The sequence below is a fragment of the Nannospalax galili genome, unplaced genomic scaffold (genome assembly GCF_000622305.1).
Source record: "Nannospalax galili isolate Female #2095 unplaced genomic scaffold, S.galili_v1.0 scaffold307, whole genome shotgun sequence".
NCBI lineage: Eukaryota > Metazoa > Chordata > Mammalia > Rodentia > Spalacidae > Nannospalax > Nannospalax galili.
In genome coordinates this window covers 6564674-6588755 of record NW_008359625.1, presented here as the reverse complement: position 1 = coordinate 6588755, position 24082 = coordinate 6564674, and the positions used below count along the sequence as shown (strand labels likewise).

At 44.0% G+C, this 24082-nt stretch overlaps 1 protein-coding gene across 1 annotated transcript in view; it reads right to left on the bottom strand.

Annotated features, from left to right (window-relative positions):
- Tmem178b (transmembrane protein 178B) overlaps positions 1-18427 on the bottom strand; it is a 413079-nt gene extending 394652 nt beyond the window's left edge. Inside the window, exon 1 of the mRNA XM_029558865.1 lies at positions 18041-18427. Within this exon, the coding sequence (XP_029414725.1) occupies positions 18041-18422 (382 nt within the window). The 5' untranslated portion in view covers positions 18423-18427. The remainder of the gene's footprint in view (positions 1-18040) is intronic.
- Between the last annotated feature and the right edge of the window lie 5655 nt (positions 18428-24082).

Sequence of the window (24082 nt, the reverse complement as noted above, 5' to 3'; positions counted from 1 at the left end):
TCATTTAATTTTATGTCTTACAGGGCTTATACTGAGTTCAATATTGTATAACTGTATTAATTCAATAGCAAGCCTAAAAATTTTATAGCCACTTTTGAAAGAGATGTATCTTTGCTCTGGAAACTGTTATTATGTTAAAGCTGTCATGAAATGCTTCTTCCAAAAAATAAAAAAAAATTAAAATTAAATTTAAAAAAAAAGAAAAATCACTCTAAACAGAAAGCACTGATGAGAGATGAGATGACAAAGAAGTCAAACAGAGAGCTGCAAAAGTCCAGGGACTCAAGACAGAGGAGCAGGAGTCGCCTCAGAGCATATGCCAGAGAGCAGAGGGCCAATACTTGTCTCGGTCTCCACCAGCACCGGCACATTCCTTTTCAAAGTCATAAAAAAAAAAAAACAAGCTAAAGTATGAACCAGAATAGGAGCAATTATGGTAGGCACTATCTGCTTTCTGGTCATAACTGAACCAAAATCACTATGTATAGTGTTATGGTTTAAATATGAAAGATACCCCATAAGGCTCATGTGGTGGTGCTAATTTGGGTTATTCCAGGAAACTTTAGTAGGCAGAGCCTCGTTGGAGGAAGTAGGTCACAAGGTGTGCCTTCGAAGGTTATACCAGGCCCAGTCTCTTCCTTTCTCTCTGCTTCCTGTCTACCATGATGTAAAGAACTTCTGTCATGTGCTCCTACCCATAATGCTGTGTCTCACCACAGAGTCAAGGATTATGTACTAAAATCTCTGTGTTGTCAGCCAAAATGAATACATCCTCCCTTTACAGCACTCTCTCGGGGATCTTGATCACAGCAATGCAAAAATAGCTAATGCAAAAAGAGATCAAAGGAGGCTGCCCTAAATGAACACTTAAGACTGAGGCTTCATGGAATCAACACGAAAACAATCCTGGTGATAACTACTGAGAAATATGCAAATTGATCTAGGGGAGTGGTCAGATAAACCAGTAGAAGATGTACAAGTAAGTTTGGATCCATGGAAGAAACAGAAGTGGAAACAGACGTCTCTTTATCTAGTGATGTTCTGGATGGGAAAGCCAGCCTGGGAGCAGAAAAAGTGGTTAAGAGCAAATGAGGGATCTAATCCAGAAAACAGGGATGGTCCAAACTTTAAATTCTCCTCTTATAAGGTACAGGTACTTTAAGAAACTACCAATCTTACAAAGGAAGCAATCTGGGGCCTGGAGAGATGACTCAGAGGTTAAGAGTACTGGCAGGTCTTGTAGAGGATCCAAGTTCGGTTCCCAGCACTCGCATGGTGGCTAACAACCATCTGTAACTCCAGTTCCAGGGAATCTGACACTGCCCTTTTCTGGCTTTGATGAGCACTGCACAGGTGCACTTACATACAGACAGACAAAATATTGATACACAAAAAATAAAAATAATAAATAAAATCTATTTTTAAAAGGAAGCAATTTGAAGTTTATTATATGCATTACAAAACAATTCATAGCAGGGTTCTGCTAATGGAAAATCCCCCTAGTCCAGTGAAGTTTTAAGTCTCTTCTAAATGAGATTTCTAGATGTACTGTATTAACTAAGCTAAGCCTTCCTTCATTCAATAAACAGTTATTAAATACTATTATGGTCCATGAATTACATCTTTGTATTATGTAAAAACCCCACAGACAAAAAGATAAAAAGTCTCATAGTCTCAAAAAGGAAGGAAACATATGAGTAAGTAAATAACTATAACCAAGTGGTACTGTTGGTGGGAAGAAAGCATGTTAGTGTATAGCAGAAACCCAAAAGAGGAAGAAGGCACTTCTACCTGGGAGGTGGGATGAGAAAACATCAAGTCAGATGAGGAAGAGTGCTATGTGGACTCCTAAAGAATAAGTAGTCAGGGCTTTAGAGGTGGCTCAGAGGTTAAAAGCACTGGCTGCTCTTGCAGAGGACTCAGGTTTGAATCCCAGCACCCACATGGTGGCTAACAACCATCCATAACTCTAGTTCCAGGGAATCTGATGCCCTCTTCTGACCTCTGCAGGCACTGCATGACACTGGTACACTTACACACATGCAGGCAATACACTTATCCATGTAAAATAAAAATAATAAATAAAATATTTTTTAAAAAGAATAAGCCATTGGCCAGACTAACTTTCCTGGAGAAGAATAGGCTCCAAGAAAATGGAGCATCATGGGAAATGCCCCTAAGACACAAAAGTGCCTCACTTGTTTGAAAGTCCTTTATCATGGTCAGAGCAGAGTATCTATTGTGGGGAAAGGAATAGAAAATAAGATGGTAGCCAGGTGTGGTGGCACATGCCTTAGTCCCAGCACTCAGGAGGCAGAGGCAGATCTCTGTGAGTTCAAGACCAGCCTGGTCTACATAGGAAGTTCCAGACTAGTTGGAGACCCTGTCTCAAAAAGATGAGAGAGAGAGAGAGAGAGAGAGAGAGAGAGAGAGAGAGAGAGAGAGAGAGAATAAGATAGTGAGATGTGGGAGTGATGTCATGGTAAGAATTATGGTCCTTATTCTGGGTGATACACCCATGGAGAGTCACTGAAGGGTTTTAAACAAGGTGATAACATAACTAAAAATGCATTTAATAAACATCATTCCAAAATAAAATATTAACAATGGATAGATTAGAAATGCAGAAGCCAGACAGTGCTGCAGGAGTCTGAGGGATCAGCACCAAAGGAGAGCAGCAGTGTTGGGACCAGATGAAGAGGTCAGTAACAAATGAACAGTTAGAGTGACTTGAGTAAGAAGGACAAGAGAGAAAAGAATCTTCAAAATAACCTTCAAGGGGCTAGGGAAATTGTTCAGCAGTTAAGAGCACAGGCTGCTCTTGCAAAGGATCCAGGTTTGAGTCCCAGCACCCACATGGCAGCTAACAACCATCTTAACTCCAGTTCCAGGGGATCTTATGCTCTCTTCTGGCCTCTATGGGCATTGAATGCATGTGGTACACTTACATCCACACAGGCAAAACACTCGTATACATAAAATAAAAATAAAATGAGTAAAAATACCCTTAAGTTTCTGGACCAGCTACGTAGAGAGGCAGTGAGGTCATTGGCCAAAAACAACATGACGAAGAAGAAGGAGTGAAAACAAAGGAGGTATGAGTCCAGAACAAAAATATACACTGTATTCTTTGGGACCTAAGGATAGTATTTATGGAGATAGACAATCAGCAAGATGTTTGGATGGGACATCGTCCTGCTGGAGCTGCCCAGCACAACTAGTCATGAGGAGGAAAGAAAATGGTCTTAGACATGGATGAGATTGATCAAACATGGAACAAAAAGGGTGGAATCCTGAAGAATATACACACACACGCTGAGAAAGAGCCAGGCAAGGAGAGGGAATAAGAAGAATTGGAAGATGGAGACAGAGCAGGAGACAATGGAGCCTGGAAAGCCAAGGGAAGCAAAGTTTTCAAAGAGAAAGAGCAGTCCCAGATGGGCATGGGCAAGAGTCATACGCATGGAATCTGGCCATGAGGAAGGGAAGAAAACCCTCCCTCCCCAACAGGCACAAGGGGCCCAGTATGAACAACCTTCAGTTTTGTTGACATTAACAAGTTGAGGGAGGAAGAGCAGAGAGGACATAGAGGTCAGCCCTCTCCAAAGTAGGTCATTTACCTAGAAATGCAGTGTGCCTAACCCCTGCAGAGCACAAGGAACCCAGCAGCTCAGAGCAGCCTGGCCAGCCAGGACTGTCTCTAAGCATCCCTTCTAGTCCTGTGTTATCAAAATACAAACACCAGAGTTAGTCTGCTTCAACACTCCTTGAAATCCCTGGGGACTTCCATGATCCCTTGGTAAGGTCAGGCTCAGTTTTGGTTTTTTTATAGCACTGTCAGGTGAAATTGAAGTCCTTGCTAAAATTCTGATGGGATTTTTCTGTTCCAGCTCCAGTTTGTATAAATAGAGCAGGCAGGAACAGGTCACCATAACACAAAGTATCTTGGCTACCCTCACATTTTTTTAAAAAAAAACATATACAGCTTAGTAATCCATAATAAAATGATTTAAGGTTTTGCTAACATTTTCTACCCAGATTCAAAAGTGACACAAAAATTTCTAAGGAGGAAAATACAATTCTGAGCCTTTTAAAGCCAATTCATGGGGCTGAAGAGATGGATGGCTCAGCGGTTAAGAACACTGGTTGTTCTTGCGGAAGAGCTGGGTTTGAATCCCAGCACCCACATGGCAGCTAACAACTGTCAGCAACTCCAGTTCCAGGGGATCCGACAGCCTCTTGTGTCCTCCGCGGGCGGGCATTGCACGACACGGGTGCACTTACCTAACATGCAGGCAATACACATATACACATAAAATAAAAGTAATAAATTTTTTTTAAAAAAACCAATTCATAACATTTTTCTTTACCAGTTCACACTGAAATGTTTCTCTTGGAGTAGAATTACCCTCTGAGAAGTGTGTGCTCAGTCCCTGGTTTCTCCTCACACTCAACAGTGAGTTAAATTGTCTTGCTGCCCTGTCTATTTAAAGGTCACTGTCTGGTCAAATCGGCTAGAGGTAGCTTTAGTTTAACATTCTAATCTCTGGAAATCTTGACTTTTTGTTTTCTCTATAAGCAACTGAAAATTGAACCTGAGCAAAATGACTTGTATATTAGTCTCTATTTCAGCAATTAATTATATGAAAACATGATTTCTTCTTTTTTATAACTTTATTTTTTTTTTATTTTTTATTATTGTGTATGAGTGTATCACCTGCATTTGTGTAAGTGCACCCGTGTCGTGCAATGTCCAAGGACGTCAGAATATGGCATCAGATTCCCCTGGAACTGGAATTACAGATGGTTGTTAGCCACCATGTGAGTGCTGGGAATTGAACCCGGGTCCTCTACAAGAGCAGTCAGTATGCTTAACCGCTAAATCATCTCTTCAGCCCTATGATTTCTTCTTATACTACATCAGAAGGAAATACAACTTAATTCTTTCTAAATTCTTGTTTCTTTAGCTCCTTTCCATGAAAATTGTTACTGGTTACCTGATTCTCTTCTCGCTACTTACTTGTTTTTAAAAAGTCAGTCACTCATATGCAAAGTTTGCCAAGAGCTTTCCTTAAAGAAGCTGTCGTCTGTAGCCTGAAGAGTAGTCAGAGTACAGTGTTAGCCTTTTCTGTTGAATGTTAACCATCTTCAGCAGCCTCCGGTGTACACTGTGTGCTGGGTTTGCCTCAGATCCTTTCTGTTGGTTTTTTTTAAGAAACAAAATATCACAGGTACTTATAAAGCCCCTGACACCTTTCCCAACTCTCTTCCTCTCTCCCCCTCCCTCTCTCTCATCCTCTTTCCCCTTTCTTGACAAAGGTAAGCGGCATGCATTCTGTTTATTAGTCCAATGCATATTTTTAAGCATACAATGCAAATATGTTTCTTAAACATGTAATGTGGGTTTGCCTGTTTTATGCAATACTGGGGACTGAACCTAGAGCCTCACACATGCTAGGCCATAGCTCTATCACTGAGCTGTATCCCCAGGCCTGTTTTACCAGTTTTGAACTTCATATGTCATTCTACTCTCTAAATCATTTATCTCATTAAAATTGTTTATCCATTTAGAAATATGTAGGCTAATATTTTTTCAATATTTTATAGGTGGATATTCATTGTATATGGTGTTAGGTTTCATATAGACAATTTCTTTTATATTATATATAATATCTGAATATATTATATACTTTGACCATATTCACCCATGCCATGTGCACGTGCACTCGTGTGTGTGTGTGTGTGTGTGTGTGTGTGTGTGTAATGAATTCTAAGACCCACCAGATGTGATTGTGCGTGTCTTTAATTCCAGCACTCAGGAGGCAGAGAAGGCAGATCTCTGTGAGTTCCAGGCCAGTCAGGGCAACATTTTCTCAAAATACAGACAAAAGAAAGAAAAAGAAAGAAAGGAAGAGAGGAAGGGAGGGAAGAAAAAGGGGGGGAAGGAGAGGGAGGGAGAATTCTAAGACCCAAAATGAAAGAAAACATGCAATAATTTTCTGCATTTGACTTATTTCACTTAATGTGATGAAGTCCAACTGTATCCATTTTCCAAGAAAGGAACATGATTTCATTCTTCTTTATGGCTGAAGAAAACTTCGTTGTGCATATATTTTTTTCTTTATGCATTTATCTGGTGACAGACACCTGGGCTGATTACATAACCTAATGATTGTAAACAGTACTGCAATAAACATGGATGCACAGGTTATCTCTGTGGTGTGTTGACATTCGGGCATATGCCTAGAAGTGGGTGCATGTATCTTAAATATACTCTGCTAGTTTTTATTGTACTAATATACTATAGCTTATTATCCATTTTCCTATTAGTAGACACAGGCTTTTGCTTTCTGTAAATGGTTTTATTTTGCTATTGCAAACAGTGAGATGGACATTCCTGGGTGTGTTTCATGTACTCATGAGTACACAGCATGGAATGAATACACCACGGCAAGGTACACACATCTCCAACCTTCTTACAGTCTCCTGATCTCCGATGTTATGACAGCTAATCTGCATATCAGCACAGAGCTTCTTTGAGACAAAAACAAGCCTGGTCCACCCAGGTCTATGAAATATCCACTACCTTGGGGAAACGGGATTAAATTGCCTAAACAGACTCACTATTATAAATTGAAAAGGAATTCGGTTGGCGGCGGGGGGGGGGCCGCTGGAGAGATGGCTCAGCAATCAAGAGCACTGAATGCTCCTGCAGGGGACCCGAGTTTGATTCCCAGCACCCACATGGCAGCTAACAACCTAACAACCATCCCTAACTCCAGTTCTAGGGGATCTGATGTCCTCTTCTGACATCCACAGGCATTACACAAGTGAACTTACATACATGCAGGCAATACACTCATACATATAAAAATAATATTAAAAAAGAAAAGGAATTCAGGGTAAAACTGAATGAGATGTTCTAGAGCAAATAAAGTGTCCCACAGAGTGAGGCTCTGACTATGAAAGAGGAGGGCATTTTAAAGGCAGGAAACCACACAAATGTAGGGCGATGACCTAATATAAAGTAAATTGCCTTTTCTTGGCAAAATACTTTGACGCCAAAAAAATAAAAATAAATTGAAATAATTCAGATGCTGTAGTCTCCCCTAAAAGCAGACAATCTGTCAAACTTCTGTGAATGCCAACAGCATCTATACACAAACTAAATGTTACCTGCAGACAATTCCTTTAAACTCCATCTCTATGCACACAAATCTATAAAAGATAAACAATTTTTCATCCTGGAATCACCTGTTCACTCCTTGGCTTATATGTGTAAGGGCTACTGTTTTTAAATAATATATTTATTATTTTTATTTTATGTGTATGAGTGTTTTGCCTGCATGTATATAAATGCACCTGTGTTGTGCAATGCCCACAGAGGTCAGAAGAGGCTGTCAGATCCCCTGGAACTACAGTTGTGGACTGTTGTTAGCCACCATGTGGGTGCTGGGAATGAAACCCCAGGGTCCTCTGCAAGAGCAGCCAGTGCTCTTAACTGCTAAGTCATCTCTCCAGTCCCAATGTGCTGTTTTTAAATATTGGAACACAGCATCTCTGATATGATTTATTAAAAACTAGTAGCAAATATTGTCTCTTAAAAGATCAGGGAGTCTGAAGTGCAAAGGAAAGAGTGGAAGACAGAGGAGTACTTCCTACTCAGAATAAATTTTTTTTTTTTTTTTTGGTCTTTTTGAGACAAGGTCTCCCTATAGCCCCAGCTGTCCTGGAACTCACTATGTAGACCAGGCCGGCCTTGGGCTCACAGAGATCTGCCTGCCTCTGCCTCCCAAGTTGCCGGGCACCTCTTTAAAAATATCTTAGGATCTCACACTGCTTTTCTGCAGTCCGTTCTGAATGCTCTGAAATGGCACCCAGTTACCTGGGGCCCCAGCACATAAGTCTCTCACAGAGCCCACCATGGAGTTCATTAATCCACTCCTACCCCTTCTTTTCTGCTCCTTGAGGGCAAGACACTCAAGGATTGGATGTGTCTCAAGACCTTCCATCACAGATTAGGTACCTGGTACAGTTACTGCTCAGTAGTCCTTTTTGAACAAGGGCAGTGATATTTTCCTCATTCAGTGATTTTTAAGTGACCCGGAGAATTTATTCATTCCTTCTACTTGTTTAGGAACACCATATACTGATGTTTAGGAGTGATGGAATAGCTCAGTAGAACAACACTAGCTTTATATGTGCAAGGCCCTGAGGTTGATGCCCAACACCTGGCCCCCACCATAAAACAGCATCAAAAATCTATGTTACTTAGGAAAAGAAATTTTTTCTTTTCTTTTTTTTTTTTTTGGTCTTTTTGAGACAGGGTCTCCCTGTAGCCCCAGCTGTCCTGGAACTCACTATGTAGACCAGGCTGGCCTTGAACTCACAGAGCTCTGCCTGCCTCTGCCTCCTGAGTGCTGGGATTAAAGGCATGCACCACCACACCTGGCAGGAAAGGAAACTTTTTAATGCCCAAAAATGTTTAAATATAAACTTTGAGCTGGGTGTGGTGGTCCAGGCCTTTAATCCCAGCACTTGGGAGGCAGAGGCAGGTGGATCTCTGTGAGTTTAAGGCCAGCCTCATTTACATAGAGAGTTCCAGGCCAGCTGGGACTATGGGGAGACCCCATCTCTAAAAGACCAACAACAACAACAACAAAAGTGAACTTTATGCATATAAGAATTTTATTAGCATCTATAATAGATCCAAAACATATTTGACCTGCTTGTCTGGCACATAGTAGGTGTTTAATGAATGTGCTTAATGGATGAAGAGCCTTGGCTGTGAAGTATCCTATATACTAAAAAGAATCCAATTTATTTATTAAATATTTACAGTTCTTTAGCTATTTACTTAAATTGGGGGATGCTAGAGTTTGTACCTTTGATGTCCCCCAAAATCCCTGTGTCAAAGGCTTGGTACCCAGCCCATGACACTACAGGGAAGCAGTAGATGCTTTAGGAAGTGGGTTCTACTGGAAGGAAGTTGCATCATTGGGATATTGTCCTCAAAGGAGACATTGAGACCTTCACTCCTACTCTTTGTTTCCTGGCTACCATGGGGCAAGCACCTTATGTCACATAGTCCCACTTTGATGTACTTCCTCACCATAGGCCCAAAACTGAACCCTGGACCAAACCTCCAAAAGCATAAGACAAAACAAATATTTCTTCCTTTAAGTTGATTATCTCGGGCATTTTGTTTCCGTAATGGAAAGGTGCCTGACACAGGAAAAAAATACGCATAATATAAAATTTACCATTTTAGCAATTCTTAAGTGTAGACAGAGCTCAGTGGTGTTAAGTATGTTGCCTTTGTTGTACATTCATTATCACATTTTCCTCTTTGGGGGGAGGGAGGGCTAAAGCCCCAATCTACAAAATGGCATTTCAAGTCATTAGAAAGAGAAAAGGTTTGTTTTTACAGCATGACTGTATAATGGTAGGAAATTAGCTGCTTGCTTTTCCACCTCTTCCTAATACAAATTAGCACCTGGAAAGGATCCCTTTAGAAAGGGCTCCTCCACTCGTTTTCTTGCTCTCTCTAGCTGCCCTCATTTCCCCATACCTCTCTTTATACCTGCTTCCAAACATGTGCCTATTATCTACTCTTTATCTAAATTTAACTTTCTCTTTGCATGTTAGAGTGTGAAAGCGTTTGGAATTTTTAGAATCTAAACCTATTCTTTTACATACGGAAGGAAGAAATTGTCTTTAAGAGTGTATGCACCGGAGAGATGGCTCAGCTGTTAAGGGCACAGACTGCTCTTGCAGAGAACCTGGGTTCAATGCCCAGCACCCACGTGGTGCCTACCAGCCATCCATAACTCCAGTTCCAGGGAATCCAATGCCCTCTTCTGACCTCTGTGGGCATTGCATGACATGGGTGCACTTACATACATGTAGGCAATACACTCATACACATAAAATGAAAATAATAAAATATTTTTAAAAGTGTATGCAGTCTCGGGGCTGGGGAGACAGCTCAGTGAGTAAAGTGCTCATGAAGCAAGCATGAGAAGCTCACGTTGATCCTCTGCACCCACGTAAAAACTTGCTCATAGGGCATGTTTATAATCCCAGCACTGGGGAGGCAGAGACGAGGGGATCCCTAGGGGTCACTGGCCAGTCAGCCTACCCTCATCTGAGAGCCCCAGCTCCCTCCCAGTGAGAAAGCCTATCTCAAAAACCAAAGTGCACGGAAGAACCATACCCAAGATTGACCTCTGACTTCCACACATACATATACCTTCATACACATTAAAACATACACACATGTACAGACACACATACAACACACACACATATACACACACGCATGAAAGTTTGTAATCTGAAAAACAGCTGATATCCAATAAAGACATCAGAATAATTTTTCCTTGAGCTCATCCACCAAACAACCACCAAGCCATGGACTTCCTCCTCTCTCTGCATATTGTTTGGAATAATAAGTTACAAAAGTATCTGCATCTAAATAAATATTTGTGACTCTAATGTCTAACACCTCAGTATGAATGATAGCGAGCACCGTGCGTGCGTGCGTGCGTGCGTGCGTGTGTGTGTGTGTAGGGTCAAACTAGCCCAGACTGTGTACAATCTGAAGTTCTTCTATCTGAAGGCATGGGATTACCTACAAATAACAGAGAAGGGGAAAATATTTTTAACTGGCAATCCAAAGTGAAACACACAGAATTGATCCTCTAAATGATTTTTACCAACCCATCAATAAAAGAATAAGTAAACTGACTTTCCAGAACAAAAATGAGGCTCTTGACTTTGCTGACTCAATAAAAAGAGCTCACCCCAGCATTCCCTGATCAACTGGTTGCTGATCCAGTTGATGCTGATGTGAGCACCTACAGAAGAGCCTGATCCACTCACACATGACAATCATCTTGGGAAACTGAGCCAGAGGATGAGCTTCCTTAGGACAAGGACCACTGTGCTTCATTGTCCCTTCCCAAATCATTTCCTCTTCTACACACATCCCATATATCTAGCAAATTGCTCTGAACATAGCAGAGTTCAAATGCGTCTTTTTGTCCTACCCACAGACCTACTCTCATACCTGCCTCAAGTCACAAAGCACTCTGCCTAATCTTCGTCTCTCCCTCGTTACTTATGTTTGAGGACAATGATGAGGAAAAGTGTGACTAAGAGTGTTTCCTTATTGCATGTGGGCACACATGTAACACCTATGCATAGTGATATACACCATGTATAAAAGACCATGGAGTAGCTGGGAAAACAGCTCAGTCCGTAAAGTGTTTGCCATGCAAGCATGAAGACTGCGTTCAATCCCCAGTACCCATCACATAAACCGGCCAAGCATGGTGACATGTGCTTGTAAGCCCAGTGCTGGGAACACAGAGATAGGAGGATCTATGGGGCTTGCTGGCCAGCCAACCTAACCTAGCCTAATCAGTGGGCCCCAAGTCCCAGGAAGAGACCCTGTCTCAAAAACAGGGCCAGCAAGATAGCTCAGAAGGTAAAGGTGCTTGCTACACAAGCCTGATGACTTGAGTTCAACCCTTTGAATCTGCATGGGGGGCGGGGGGGGACACCAACTCTAGAAAGTTGTACTCTGATGTCCACACATGCATTGTGGCACATGCATGCTCACTCACACATCACCCACACATAAACACAATAATATTAACAATAAATAAAATTAAAATTGAAAATAAAGTGGGCCAGGTATGGTAGCACACACCTTTAATTCCTACACTCAGAAAGCAGAGGCAAAAAGATCTCTGTGAGTTCAAGATCAGCCTAGTCTACATATGCATTCCAGGCCAACCAGGATTACATAGTGAGACCCTGTCTCAAAAAAACCCAACAAAACAAACAAGCATATATAGATATAGATATAGATATAGATATAGATGTAGATATAGATATAGATATAGATGATATAGATATAGATATATGGAAAACAAAGTAGATGGCTCCTAAGGAACACTACCCAATGTTGACCTCTGATCTCTACATGCACACGCACACACACACACACACACACACACACACAACTTGAGTGCCTCCACAGTTTGTCTATAATCAGGTATATCTTACATTTAAATTTTTAAATCAACTGGCAAACAGAGGCCTATACATGTCTTAGAAAGTAAACATTTTCTGCATCCCCCTACCCCTGGAATGTGGGACCTTCTCCTGTCTACATTAAGATCTGTCTTGTCTTTCTCCCAGAGCACCTAAAACCTGCTGCTATTATAAGCTAAAACTAATAAGACTATTTCATTTTGGGGTTACTTTTTCTTCCCTTTGTGCTTCTGGGGGACAGATTTCAACCTCATGACACTCACTACTTTTTGCTAAGTTGTACACTAATTTGCTCATTAGATTTTATTTTATTCCATAAATATTTATTTGTGTGTCTCTCTTACCTCCCACCCAAAATGGAAGCAGCTCCATTTTGTCCAACACTGCACCTGATTAATGTCCAGCCCATGAACAAAAAACTGCTGAATGACTATGCCCTTTGTGTCCTCAAAACTTCAGCAACTACTACATTGAACAAAATAAGTATCAAAAGCTATAAAGAAAAATGTATAAGAACTCTGTCAGTGGGTCTCAAAGCACAGTGTGTGGGCCACTTTAATTTCTAGAATGTGGAATTAAGACTCTAAAGGTATTTATTTCTTTCTTATCTTAAATTTGGGGAATCAATATGCCTATCTCTTTTCTATCTTCCTAACAGAGTCCATGGAGACAGGACAGGTGGGTGAGTTCCCAAATCTGGAGCCTGAATCTGAACGCTCACACCTTTATTATCCACTAAGAAATCTGACAAATAATTATTTGACCTTTGTGATCCCCTGTACTATAGAATGGAAATTAAAAATAATATTAGGAATATCCATCATATAAGGTTATTATGAACAGTAAATTAATGAGTATGTATGAAATTTTAAGAAGAGTATTTGACACCAGGCATGGTGATACATGTCTTTAATCTCAACACCTGGGAGGCGGAGGCAGGCAGAGCTCTGTGAGCTTCAGGGCCAGCCTGGTCTGCACAGCAGGTTCTAGGCCTGTCCAGGTCATGTAGTGAAAGATCCTGCCTAAAAAAAAAAAAAAAAAAAAAAAAGCAAAAGCAAAAAATAAGCAAAAAAGAGTGTGTGATCTCAACTTTGTCTTTTACTATCTCTTTCCCATTCAATCAACTTTGAGGGTATTGTTCTTGTTGTTGTTGTTGCTGTTGTTTGAGACAGAGCCTCACTCTGTAGCCCATGCTAGCCTGAAAATCACTACGTAGCCCAGATTGGCCTCAAACTCACAACAATTCCCCCAGTGCTGGGATTATAGGCAGGCACCACCATGCTTCCTTCACAGACTGATATTTAATGAAATCAGATAAAGAAAGAAGCATGTACAAATTCTGTGAGTCAATACTTGAAAATTAATAAAATACAGATTTAGCATAAATGATCATGAACTAAAACCTTCTGCCCAAAACATTCAAGAAGCAGAAGTTTCCTAAAGTGTAAAATAACACTCTGAAATTTAATACCAGATTACCATGTAATTATCATCATCTGAAACAATGTTCTTTTTAGAGGCTGAGTTCTATACAACGCTGTCCAAAAGAACTTTCTCTAATGATGGGAACATTCACTCTAACCTGTACAGTCTAAAACAACAGCCACCAGACACACACAACTGTTAATTTCTAATGTGGTCCATGCAACTAAGGAAATAAAATTTTTAATTTTATTTAATTGTGGAGATTTTATACTTAACTAGGCACATATGGCAGCACAGCTCTGGGGAATGTGATAAACAAGCTCCTTGATTGGTGCTCGCCTGTGTTCCAGCTCCTGGTCTGCTCCTCCCCAACACTTCAGAAATCAGCTTTCACAAGGCCAAACTGCTGTTTCATACCTCCACAGCTCTGAGATGCCCGTCCATTTGCCTGAAATGTCCTTCCTTATCCAAATCTCATCAAAATATTTTTCAGATTTCATTTGCTTAGGACAATTTCTCTAGCCCCACCCCCACCCCATCTCACCCCACCATGGAGAAAAGATACCATTTCCTCCTCCACATTCTCTGAATACACTTCTGTGGCTATTTCATCATTTTGTAGTTATAATTTACTACAGGGACCTTGAGGGCCAGGTCTCACTTATCTCTTCATCCTAGTAATGCGTGCCAAGCCATCACATAATACATGTGTTATAAATATTTGCTGATCACAATATTGAATTTTAAATATGCACAATTTTCCATTAAAATAATTTTTAGTATACAACCACTTCATGGCTATGAAAACTCCTGGGGCCAAAGTCCCTTGTAAAGCAAATTTTAAAACAATAAAAGTTCTTACAGGATCAGTTAAAGGTTCTCTTATTTTAACCCTCACTGTAGCATTTCAGTTCAAATCTTACCTATAGCTACCTGGATGTGTCTTCAACTTCAGAAATCTTGCCATTGATCTGTCCCTAGTGCCTGCTGGTAACTTTTCTGGAAGATCAGGATGAGGTTTAGAAGGAAGAGGGCATGATTTAGGACTCTTCATGGACAAAGTCCCATGAGAATTTGGAATAACCAAGACGTTGGTACACACCACATTCAATCCTACTCCAAGAAAAAAATAATTAAAATATCATCTACCATGAAAAATAATGACTTTGGGTTATGCGTGCCTGTTCAATGGTATCTGTTAGACAAAAAGAATTGGGTGTTTCCCTTATTCCTTGGCAAAGCTTTTGCACAAGAAATCTTTCTTTGCCTTAGCATCTGTTCAGAGATCCACCTGCCTCTGCCTCCCAAGTGCTGGGTTTAAAGGCCTGTGCCACCAAGCCTGGCTCAATTCATTTTTTTAAAACATGATTTCACAACTAATCTTTTATTTGGAGCCACACACAAGTCTTCTTATAACTACAATTAGCTCTTGGTGAATACATTTTTGTAAGTCTAATTTTTATGAGGTGTGCCCCAAGAACCAAGCATCTGGTAGCTGGGCTGTATTTTACAAATGTTTGTCTTGCTTGCCCTCCAAGAACTTATAGTTCAATAATACAATAATACAATAAGTATATTCACCAGAAATTCACACTTGTGTACAACCAAAATACTTTATCTTCAGGGCAGGTATGGATTTGGCTTATTGTCTTATTAATTTGGTGGTTTTGTTTCCTTTCAAAAACACTAACAGCCCTTTCTAACGTAATGACTGATTGAACAAATGACTGAATCATTTGGAGCTCTATGATCAGTTAGATAAACCTCACATTTTCCCCATAATATTTATAGACTTTAATCATTTCTAAGCTTCTCCTTTCCCCACAATTTTATATCTCCCACAATTTTAATAGACAATGTTTCAACAAAAAAAAAAGATAAAGGTCTAAGTTACCTTTTGAGCTTCTAATGAATGATGTGAGATATCTTTCCTTAAGACATCCTAAATTTAAATATAGAAGTATCAATTGTTCAACTTCCCTGTAAAAATCTCCCCATCTAGAAAGAGCACTGATTAAGTCTAGAAATTGTATTCTATGTTATTGGAATTGCCTGAAAATTCTACTAAGATGGACTTATTTCCAAAATGCATCTATTGCTGCTTGAAAAGGGAAGATCTATCTTTCAAAGATTATGTTTTGAGGTTAAAAATGAAGATAGTGACCTTAAGTCTCTCAAGATTTGTAAGGCTAGCATGTCATCTATCTCAATAATACTTCACAAGAAAGTCAAATGGACAGAAACAACCATGGTAAGCGGGTGCTTGCAGCTGACAGTGATTGCTGTATTTGAGGTGATAGGGAACCAGCATTTCCATTAGTTGAAGTGAAATACAATGCCCTGCCAACTCTAGGTATCAGTGTATTCAATCCCCCTGCTGTGAGTGTCCATTTTCTGTTGCTGCAATTAAAAATCAGTCAATACAAAGTCAAAACGTTGTACATTCTTTCCCTATCCCTTTCCCTGTCACCGTGTTCCCAGATTCACCGGAAGAGCATGTCACTATGGTAACCAATACCTCTGATGCACAGACCAAGTCAACCTCTCTAGCCAGATTGCCAGAGTAAGATGTGGAATCAGAGGCCTAGGTGGAACCACCAGAAGCTATGGATCCCATTTCCCTCTTTCTCTAAGTGGGGTCAACCAAAACAGACACAGAACACCTGTCTTGTTCTAGAAGATTCAACAAGGGAATTCAAGAATATCCTTCAGCAAATCCTTACCAGTCATTATTAGCATGAATCCCCGCACCTCCCCCCCACCGTGCTCCACTATCATTTCTATTTTAAAGAAAGCAGAAAACAGATAACACTCTGGTTCTGAAAACTGTTATAAAGTCATCCTTGTGAAAACCATTCCATTTTTTCTTGTTTTCCTACTTCTCAGTCAAGCCCAAGTTGTTCTCATTTGGAATCCCACAGCATCCTGTTTATCCTTGCAAAGTTGTAGAGTTCCAAATGGGTCACACCACACTAATAAGCACCTCAGGAGGAAGCAGGGAGGGATGCTTGTAGTACCTACACCAGCTGGAGTCCCTAGTCATTCCAAGGAAGCTAGCTGCGTAACAAATGCCAAGATGGATTCTCTCTCTCTGGACCTGCCTTACCTCTTACATGTGAACTGGACCATACCCACTACTTGCCATGTTCAAACATAGGACTTTGTTTTTGTTTTGTTTTTGTTTTTTAAAATTAACAATTTCTTCAGAATGACTTCAGCACTTTTGTAAATCAAAGAACATCAGTTCTCACAAATACTATTTTAAAGCATCCGCAAGCTTCACAGTGTTATGATGAGACATTAAGAACTGCTTTATGTCTTGAAGCAGTTTGCAAATGTTAGCACCACTGTCAACTTGGTGTCACTACTTCATAGTTGAAGACACTGAGACATGAGGGAGAAGCAAGCTGTAAAATCTGCCCATCTTCCCAGTGTGCAGCCATCATAGAAGAGAATATAAACCCTTCTTCAGAGCAAGGTTAAAACACGTCACATCAAACAGTATTTCAGTGGGCCTATGGAAGAGGATGGTTTCCAACATACAAATCACACAGAAATTACAAGACGCATCATATAAGCAGAATTTTCCAATGCATGTGATCATATGAAAATATCAAATTTTACCAGGCGTGGTGGAGCACGCCTTTGATCCCAGCACTAAGGGAGGCAGAGGCAGGAGGATCTCTATGAATTCAAGGCCAGCCTGGTCTACATAGTGAGTTCCAGGCCAGCTGCAGCTACAGGGAGACCCTGTCTCAAAATAATAATAATAACAATAATAATAATATCAAATTTTATTAGCAAATATGGTTTGCTTGTTTTCTGTCTTGATACCGTGAAGGATTTTTATATAAATCTGAAAACGCTATTCTCCCCCTCTGAAATGCCCACTTTGGTGCTACTTTTTTGTGCTTATTAGACCTTGCTGATCTTTATCACAGTCACTTTTGTCAACCACTTTTTTCTAAAGAAGAAATAAAGAATTGTAATACGATGCTACAGCAGCTTTTACTGTCAGGCAGGGGTTGTCATTTATTGATGCTCATATGACCAATACCTACACCATGACTTCTATAGTGCTTCGCGGGCACACGTTTCTGGGGTGCACACTGCTTTCTCTGGGAGACATCCCCCCACCCCAATTTCCTTTGATCGAATCAGCTCAACATCTAAAAAAAAAAAAAAAAGATTAAAATTCGGGGCCAGTTACCCCTGAAATACCACTCTCAAAGGGCTTCCTCTAGAAGCACGGTATAGATTACCCTCCTTCTCAGAGGCTGATGAAACATTATCCTGGATAAAAACCCTGACCCAGAAGATTCCACGGGAATCTGGACCGACAAGAGCAAGACAGCAGGTGAGCCGAGAGAGTGAAGCCTCCACCACGATCCTTTACACCTGTGGGGTGGCAAGCTCAGCCAGGCCCGGAGAACCGGACCGCTGGGAACCAGGCGCTTGCATAGCCTGCGGCCACCAGGAGAGGCGAGGGGCTGCAGGGCCTACCTAGCGGGGCCCGGCTCTCCGCAGGGCCACGCCTCACGCCTCCGCTTACCTTTCCGAATGAGGGCGGCGATCTCCGGGTCGAAGCCCTGCCGGTGGCACTTCCTCCAGAGGCCCATGTTGGTGGAGTTGTACTGCCGGCTGCACTCATCCGCCGGGCTCATGGCGAACAGCTGCCGGCGATTCCGGGCCCGAAGGAGTTTGCCCTCCCAGCGGTCCAGGCGCGAGCGGCTAGCGCGGAGAGGCAAGTTGTTGTTGTTGTTGTAAATGAAGCCGGGGTCGACCCGGCGGGTGTTGAAGGCCTTGCACCTGTCCCTGTGCTTCCGGGCGTCCGTCTCGTACCAGTGGTCTGAGCAGATGGCCACAGCCAGCATGCCCAGGGCGCAGAGCGCAAGCGAGAGGCCGGTGTAGAGCAGTAACCTTCCGGCAGCCATGCCTCCGCCTCGCCGCTACACCATGGGCATGATCCGCCGCGCAGCCTCGCTTTCCCTCCGCGCGCCCGGAACAAAGCGGCGGGCGGCCGAGCTGGGGGTGGGGATGGGAGCCGATCGGCCCCCCTCCTGCGGGTGTGCGGCCGGGGGATTGCGGAGATGGGGGCGCGCAGCCTAAAAAGTTCTGATCCGGCGAGGCTCGCGCGGGCAGCTGGGCATCCTCCGCCGCAGGTGCAGCCTCCTCCCGCCCGGGCGAACTCAGCACTGCCTCTGCCCGCCGCGCAAAAGCCGAGGGCTCCGACCCCACCGCCCGGCTCCGAGCCGCTACCCTCCGCCCAGAAACTAAGTACAAGTGCCCTCGGCCGCGCTAGGGCTGGCTGGGGCTTCTTTGTGCGTCGTGGCGACTGGAGCAACTGTCCTGGCTTCCCTCGGAAGATGGGGAAGGGGGTGTCAGGACGCGGCTCTCCGCGGGATGAGCCGGATAGCGCCCGCGGCCGGCTGGCGAAGGGAACCTCCCGGTGCCAGGGCCGGCTGCCCCGATCCGTCGAGGTCTCCTTCTCCGGGTCTCTCCCAAAGACCTGGGATGCGCGCTTCTGGTGCTTCCTCCCTGGGTTGGCTCTTTTTTAAAAGCTCGGTCCTCGGGTCACCACTAGGTCCCCAGCTCCTTCCAGCCCACACGGGCTCTCAGAGGCCAGCTTCCCGCGGGCACCCGGTGTCTGCCCGCCTGTCCCCGCGAGCTCGTGGCTTGCCTGCCTCTGGCCTCGCCATTCAAACAGCGGCTCCGGCAGACGGCGCGGACACCGGGGAGGCGCTAAGCGAATGGTCCCGGCCCCGGCTTTGCGGAGACTGGGCGGCTGCGGACCAGCGCGAGGGGAGGGCTGCGCAGACCTGGGCGCACCCGGCGGGGCGCTCGGAGCTCCGCGCTCAGTGCCTTCAACACCATGGACAGATCGCGCCGTCTAGGCGCGCGGCGGGCCAAGCAGTCAGGCTCCCCAGTGTCATGATGCTCTTTCCAGCGCCGCCTTCTTCCCCGAGTGTCCACCCGGCCTCCAACACGTGCCTCCGCCTTACTTCACCAGGCTTCCCGCAGCCCCTGGAGCGAGCTGCCCTGGTGCTAAGCAAATGCTGCCGGCACCAAGGAAAACCCGGGTCCGGCTGCTCCAAACAACCCGCCCCCTTCTCCCACCTCCCGAGCCCTGGCTTTCTAGCACCGGCTCTGCGTTCCCCAGCTAGGGTCAGCGGCTCTCGGATTGCACCATTTTCTTCGCAGCCCACCCGGGCGCCGAGATGCCTGGTCAGTCAGCGGCGTGCAGAGGATCCGGTCCCCGCCTCGGCGTCGGGCGTTCAAGCTCCAGAGGTGAATGGGGGGGGGGGGAGCTTGGGTGCCTCGGCTTCCCCTCCCTACCTCCTCCTCTAGCCGCTGAGGCTTCGAGGCCCTGCGGGCTCAGCCGACGCCCGCGAGGAGCAAGAGCCCAAGCTGCGCCCTAGAGGCTCCAAAAATCGCATTGCTCAGGTGTGGGCGCCGGAGGAAGCCGCTGCCGAGCTCGCTCACTCGCTCGGCCGCCTGGCGCTGCAGCCTTGGCTAAAACCCACAGACGAGAACACGGAGCGCGCAGCCAAAAGCTAGTGATGTCATCCGTGCAACGTGAGCCTCATCTCTTATTTTTCTAGCCTTCTTAAAGTTAAACCGCACCATTTCTCAGACACGAAATGTCTAAGCCTTATTCTTTGACCAGGCAAGTCAATGGTGTCTAGGTAAGTATGCGCTCCACCACATCCATATTTATGCACATATACATATATGTGGCATGTAGCATGTTTACGTGTATTATAAATTTAGGGATGCTTTCTCTTTTGACCGTGGAAAAGTCCCTTAAATTCGCCACAGTTCTTTAGAGAAAGCCTGCCAATTGCAAAGCTGGCTTCCACCAGAACTGAGACCCTGCACCCCGGGTTTCTGTTTCTGTCGCTAGGGCCTTGGGTTCATTTGATCTTTGTTTCCCACCCCACCCCCCACCCCCAAAAAAAGCCATTGGCACTACCTTGCTGGCTACTGGAATGAACATCTGGAGCTGAACAGAAAACAGCCACGTTCTCCGCCAGCCCCAATACAGCCCCAAACCAGAGGCTACACCCCAAAACACACACACACACACACACACACACACACACACACACACACACACCTGTCCTCATTTCTCAGCAGGAAAAAGAGAAAACTGATCAGAAAAGAATTGAAATAGAGTAGAAAGTGCAGTTGTAGATATTTTGAAAACGTTAGAGGGCGTGCGTTGAGGACGGGAGGAATGGTTAAAAGCAACCTCCGTGTAGGGTTTGTCGAGATCTGTGGATGCTCTGTAGGGCCTCTTTGAGGTAGGACCAGACCCCAGACCTTGGCGGGTGGGCCCCAACCAGCTGCTTCATACCCACCCCCGCCCCCTGCTGCGCTCACGTGAGACAAAGCCACCCTCCCAGCCACACCGTGGGGTCTTCACTCTAAAGATGACCCTTCTTTTTCATCCTCACTCCAAAGTCAATGCCCCCCCCCCGCGCGCCTACCGAATAAGGAGCCGCGGGGGCGGGGGGGCGTGCGGGGCTGGGGAGTAACCCAGGCACCCAGCTTTGCACAACCCGGCTCATGAGTCAAAATGAGCGCACCTCCACCATATTCTTTTTGTCTTTTTTTTTCCCCCCTGCATTTTGAAAATCGCGAACAAGGCGTTTCAGTGCCATCTAGTGGGGGAGGGGCGCGCCTCGTTCTTCACCCCTGGATTCTCTAGTGGGATTTACTTCTCGAAGGGACAGCTGCAGTCCTGAGGCTTCCTGCTTGGTTCTTGAGTGCTTGGCTGGTCTAGAAGCTGCAGGCATGTGCCTTAGGTCACATCATTCTCAGAGTCCACGATGTCCCTTATAGAACTGAGCGACTTTGGTTACAGTATCTTTTTTCGACCCATTTCATCAATTTTCCTACCCTCCGCCCCTGAAAATAAGGAAACATTTGGCATACATGTGGACATCTTAAATTTCTAAATCTCTTTCTTCCCGAAGGTTCAGAGTACTTTTAGGCTAATAGAGTGTCTGCATGTGACAATAGGAAAAAGGCTGAACCTACAAGGTCAGTGGGAAGTCAGAGCCTAGCCAGCTCTGGAGCCTGTGCCTCTGGTTTCCCTCCTTTCCAGGCACCAGCTCCGAGGTCTTTGGCAATACTGTTCATAGCACACTTTCTCTTCTTTGGTCTTTTGAGACAGGGTCTCCAGGTAGCCCCAGCTGTCCTGGAACTTGCTATGTAGACCAGGCTGGCCTCGAACTCCCAGAGATATGCCTGCCTCTGCCTCCCAAGTGCTGGGGTTAAAGGCATAGGCCATCATGTCTGGCAACACCTGCTCTTCTTACTCTGCCCAATCACTGCACCCTTTCTTGCTCCATTTTTTAATTTTCTCTCCTGGTCTACCTTAGGCCTGCTTCTGAAGATATGCCTTGCCCTCTCCCCCATGGTCCTCAGCAGTCTGTTTCCCTGCCCCTTTGGAAAGGGGACTTACTTATATGAGATACTCCTCTCCTGTTTCCTGAGCATCACTAACATTCCATTTTGAATTGCTGTCCTTGGTGAAAACCCAAAAATCCTACAAAAGATGTTGACTGGTGGCCTCTTTTTAAGTGTAATTATTTGGGGTAGCCCTGTATCACTTGGAGAGGGTCCTAATGCCTGGGTTTTAAAAGATGATAGATTTTTCACCTGGATAGCATAACCATCTCTTTTCATTGTGTTGTCTTTGTGCTCTACATGGGATCAAACTCTTGTGCAGTCTAGGCAAGTGCTCCACATCCTCAGTCCTCTCCCTCCCACATTTTTTCAATTTTTTTCTAATGTGTTTGAGCATATTGCCTGCTTATATGTACGTGCACCTGTGTCATGCAATGCCCACAGAAATCAGAAGAGGGTGTCAGATGCCCTGGAACCGGAATTACAGATGGTTGTTGGCTGCCATGTGGGTGCTAGGAACTGAAGCCAAGTCTTCTGCAAGAGCACCCAGTGCTCTTAACTGCCCAGCCATTTCTCCTGCCCCTTCCATTTTTTTTTTTTTTTTTTTTTGTTCTTTTGAGACAGGGTCTCCCTGTAGCCCCAGCTAGCCTGGAACTCATTATGTAGACCAGGCTGGCCTTGAACTCCAGAAAGCCACCTGCCTCTGCCTCCCAAGTGCTGGGATTAAAGGCCTGCACCACCACACCCAGCTCTCAATTTTATTTATTTATTTATTTATTTGGTACAAGATGTCACTAAATTGCCCAAGCTGGCATTGAACTTGGAATCTTCCTCTTCAGTCTTCCAACTGCTGGGACTACAAGTGTGGGCTACCACATCCAGCTATGAGTTTCTCTTTTTAATCCCATGCTCTGTCTTCTTCCAATTCCCCTACCCTGTGAGCTACAGCATCACGATTTCATCAGTCATTTCCTCATACTCATACCAACACTGTCCTAAAGCCATAAAAACTCAAAACCAGAAGTGATTTTAGAGTCAACCACAAATAATGCATGAATTATCTTTGGGAAATTTTTCTGGAAAGTACATGTCCACCTTTGCTTGCACACCTGATATGAAGGAGAAGTCACTCTCTTAGCAAGCAGCCCATTCCACTCTTGGGCAGTCTGGGAGGCCGAATAGCCTCCTTGTACTGAGTCATATGCTAGATCCCTTTGACTCCCACTCATTAGCCTATTTTTGACCCACAAACGGTATCTGATTCAGCTTCCATAAAACCATCCTTCTCCTACTTAATATCAGCCACCACAAAGCCTTTTTTTCCTACATGGCAAACCGGAACTCAGGCATTGCCCATTTGCCCATCCCTTCCTCACACTGCACTAAGTAGTTACATCCTATGAAGAAGGAAACCTGGCCAGTCCGTCATGTTTTTACATGACCTACGGATCCTGGATTCTCCAGGATCTCCCATGTGGTCTGCTTATGCTCTCTTGAGCTCTTGCCCTCAAATGGCATAAGACCATTGATTTGCAGACTGTGAAATCTACATTTTTTTAAATTAAAAATTCCATTAGCTCAGATGCACACCTTTCATTGGAGCAGTGTTCATATTCTGGCAGCCTTCTCTAAGTCACCAACACAGATTCAGCTAGGTCCTCTCTAGTTCCTGGAGGTCAGTCCACCTAGAGCAGAGAGATGCTTCCTCCACTTTATTCACACCTGCTCTGTCTTCAGGGAAAAGTCACCTCCATATTCTTATTTCTACGTTCGTAATTAGCTTTGCATAATGTGGACATTGTAGGTAACCCAAAGGTCGTTTTCAGCTTTGGCCCTTCCAAAACAGTTCCCAAGTCTGTGCGGTGGGAATATTTACACTTGAGCAGGTGTTCATTCCTTTCAAAGATCTTTTTAAGTCGCAGGTCATCAGAGAGGCATCTTTGTTTGTAGACCTTCCCTTTGGTCCTTCTTAGGGTTATTACAGCAAAAACAAGCACAGGTCAGGCCCTATTTCCGGAGCATGTAAGTCCACTCTTGGCTCTCACTTTCTACTCCCTTTACCACACTATCATATTAATTTTCTCAAATTCTACAATTATCCTTTATTCAAAATTCTGCAGTAGTTCCATCTTGCCTACTCAAGAGAGTCCCAAACCATCCCACCCCACCCACACAAGGC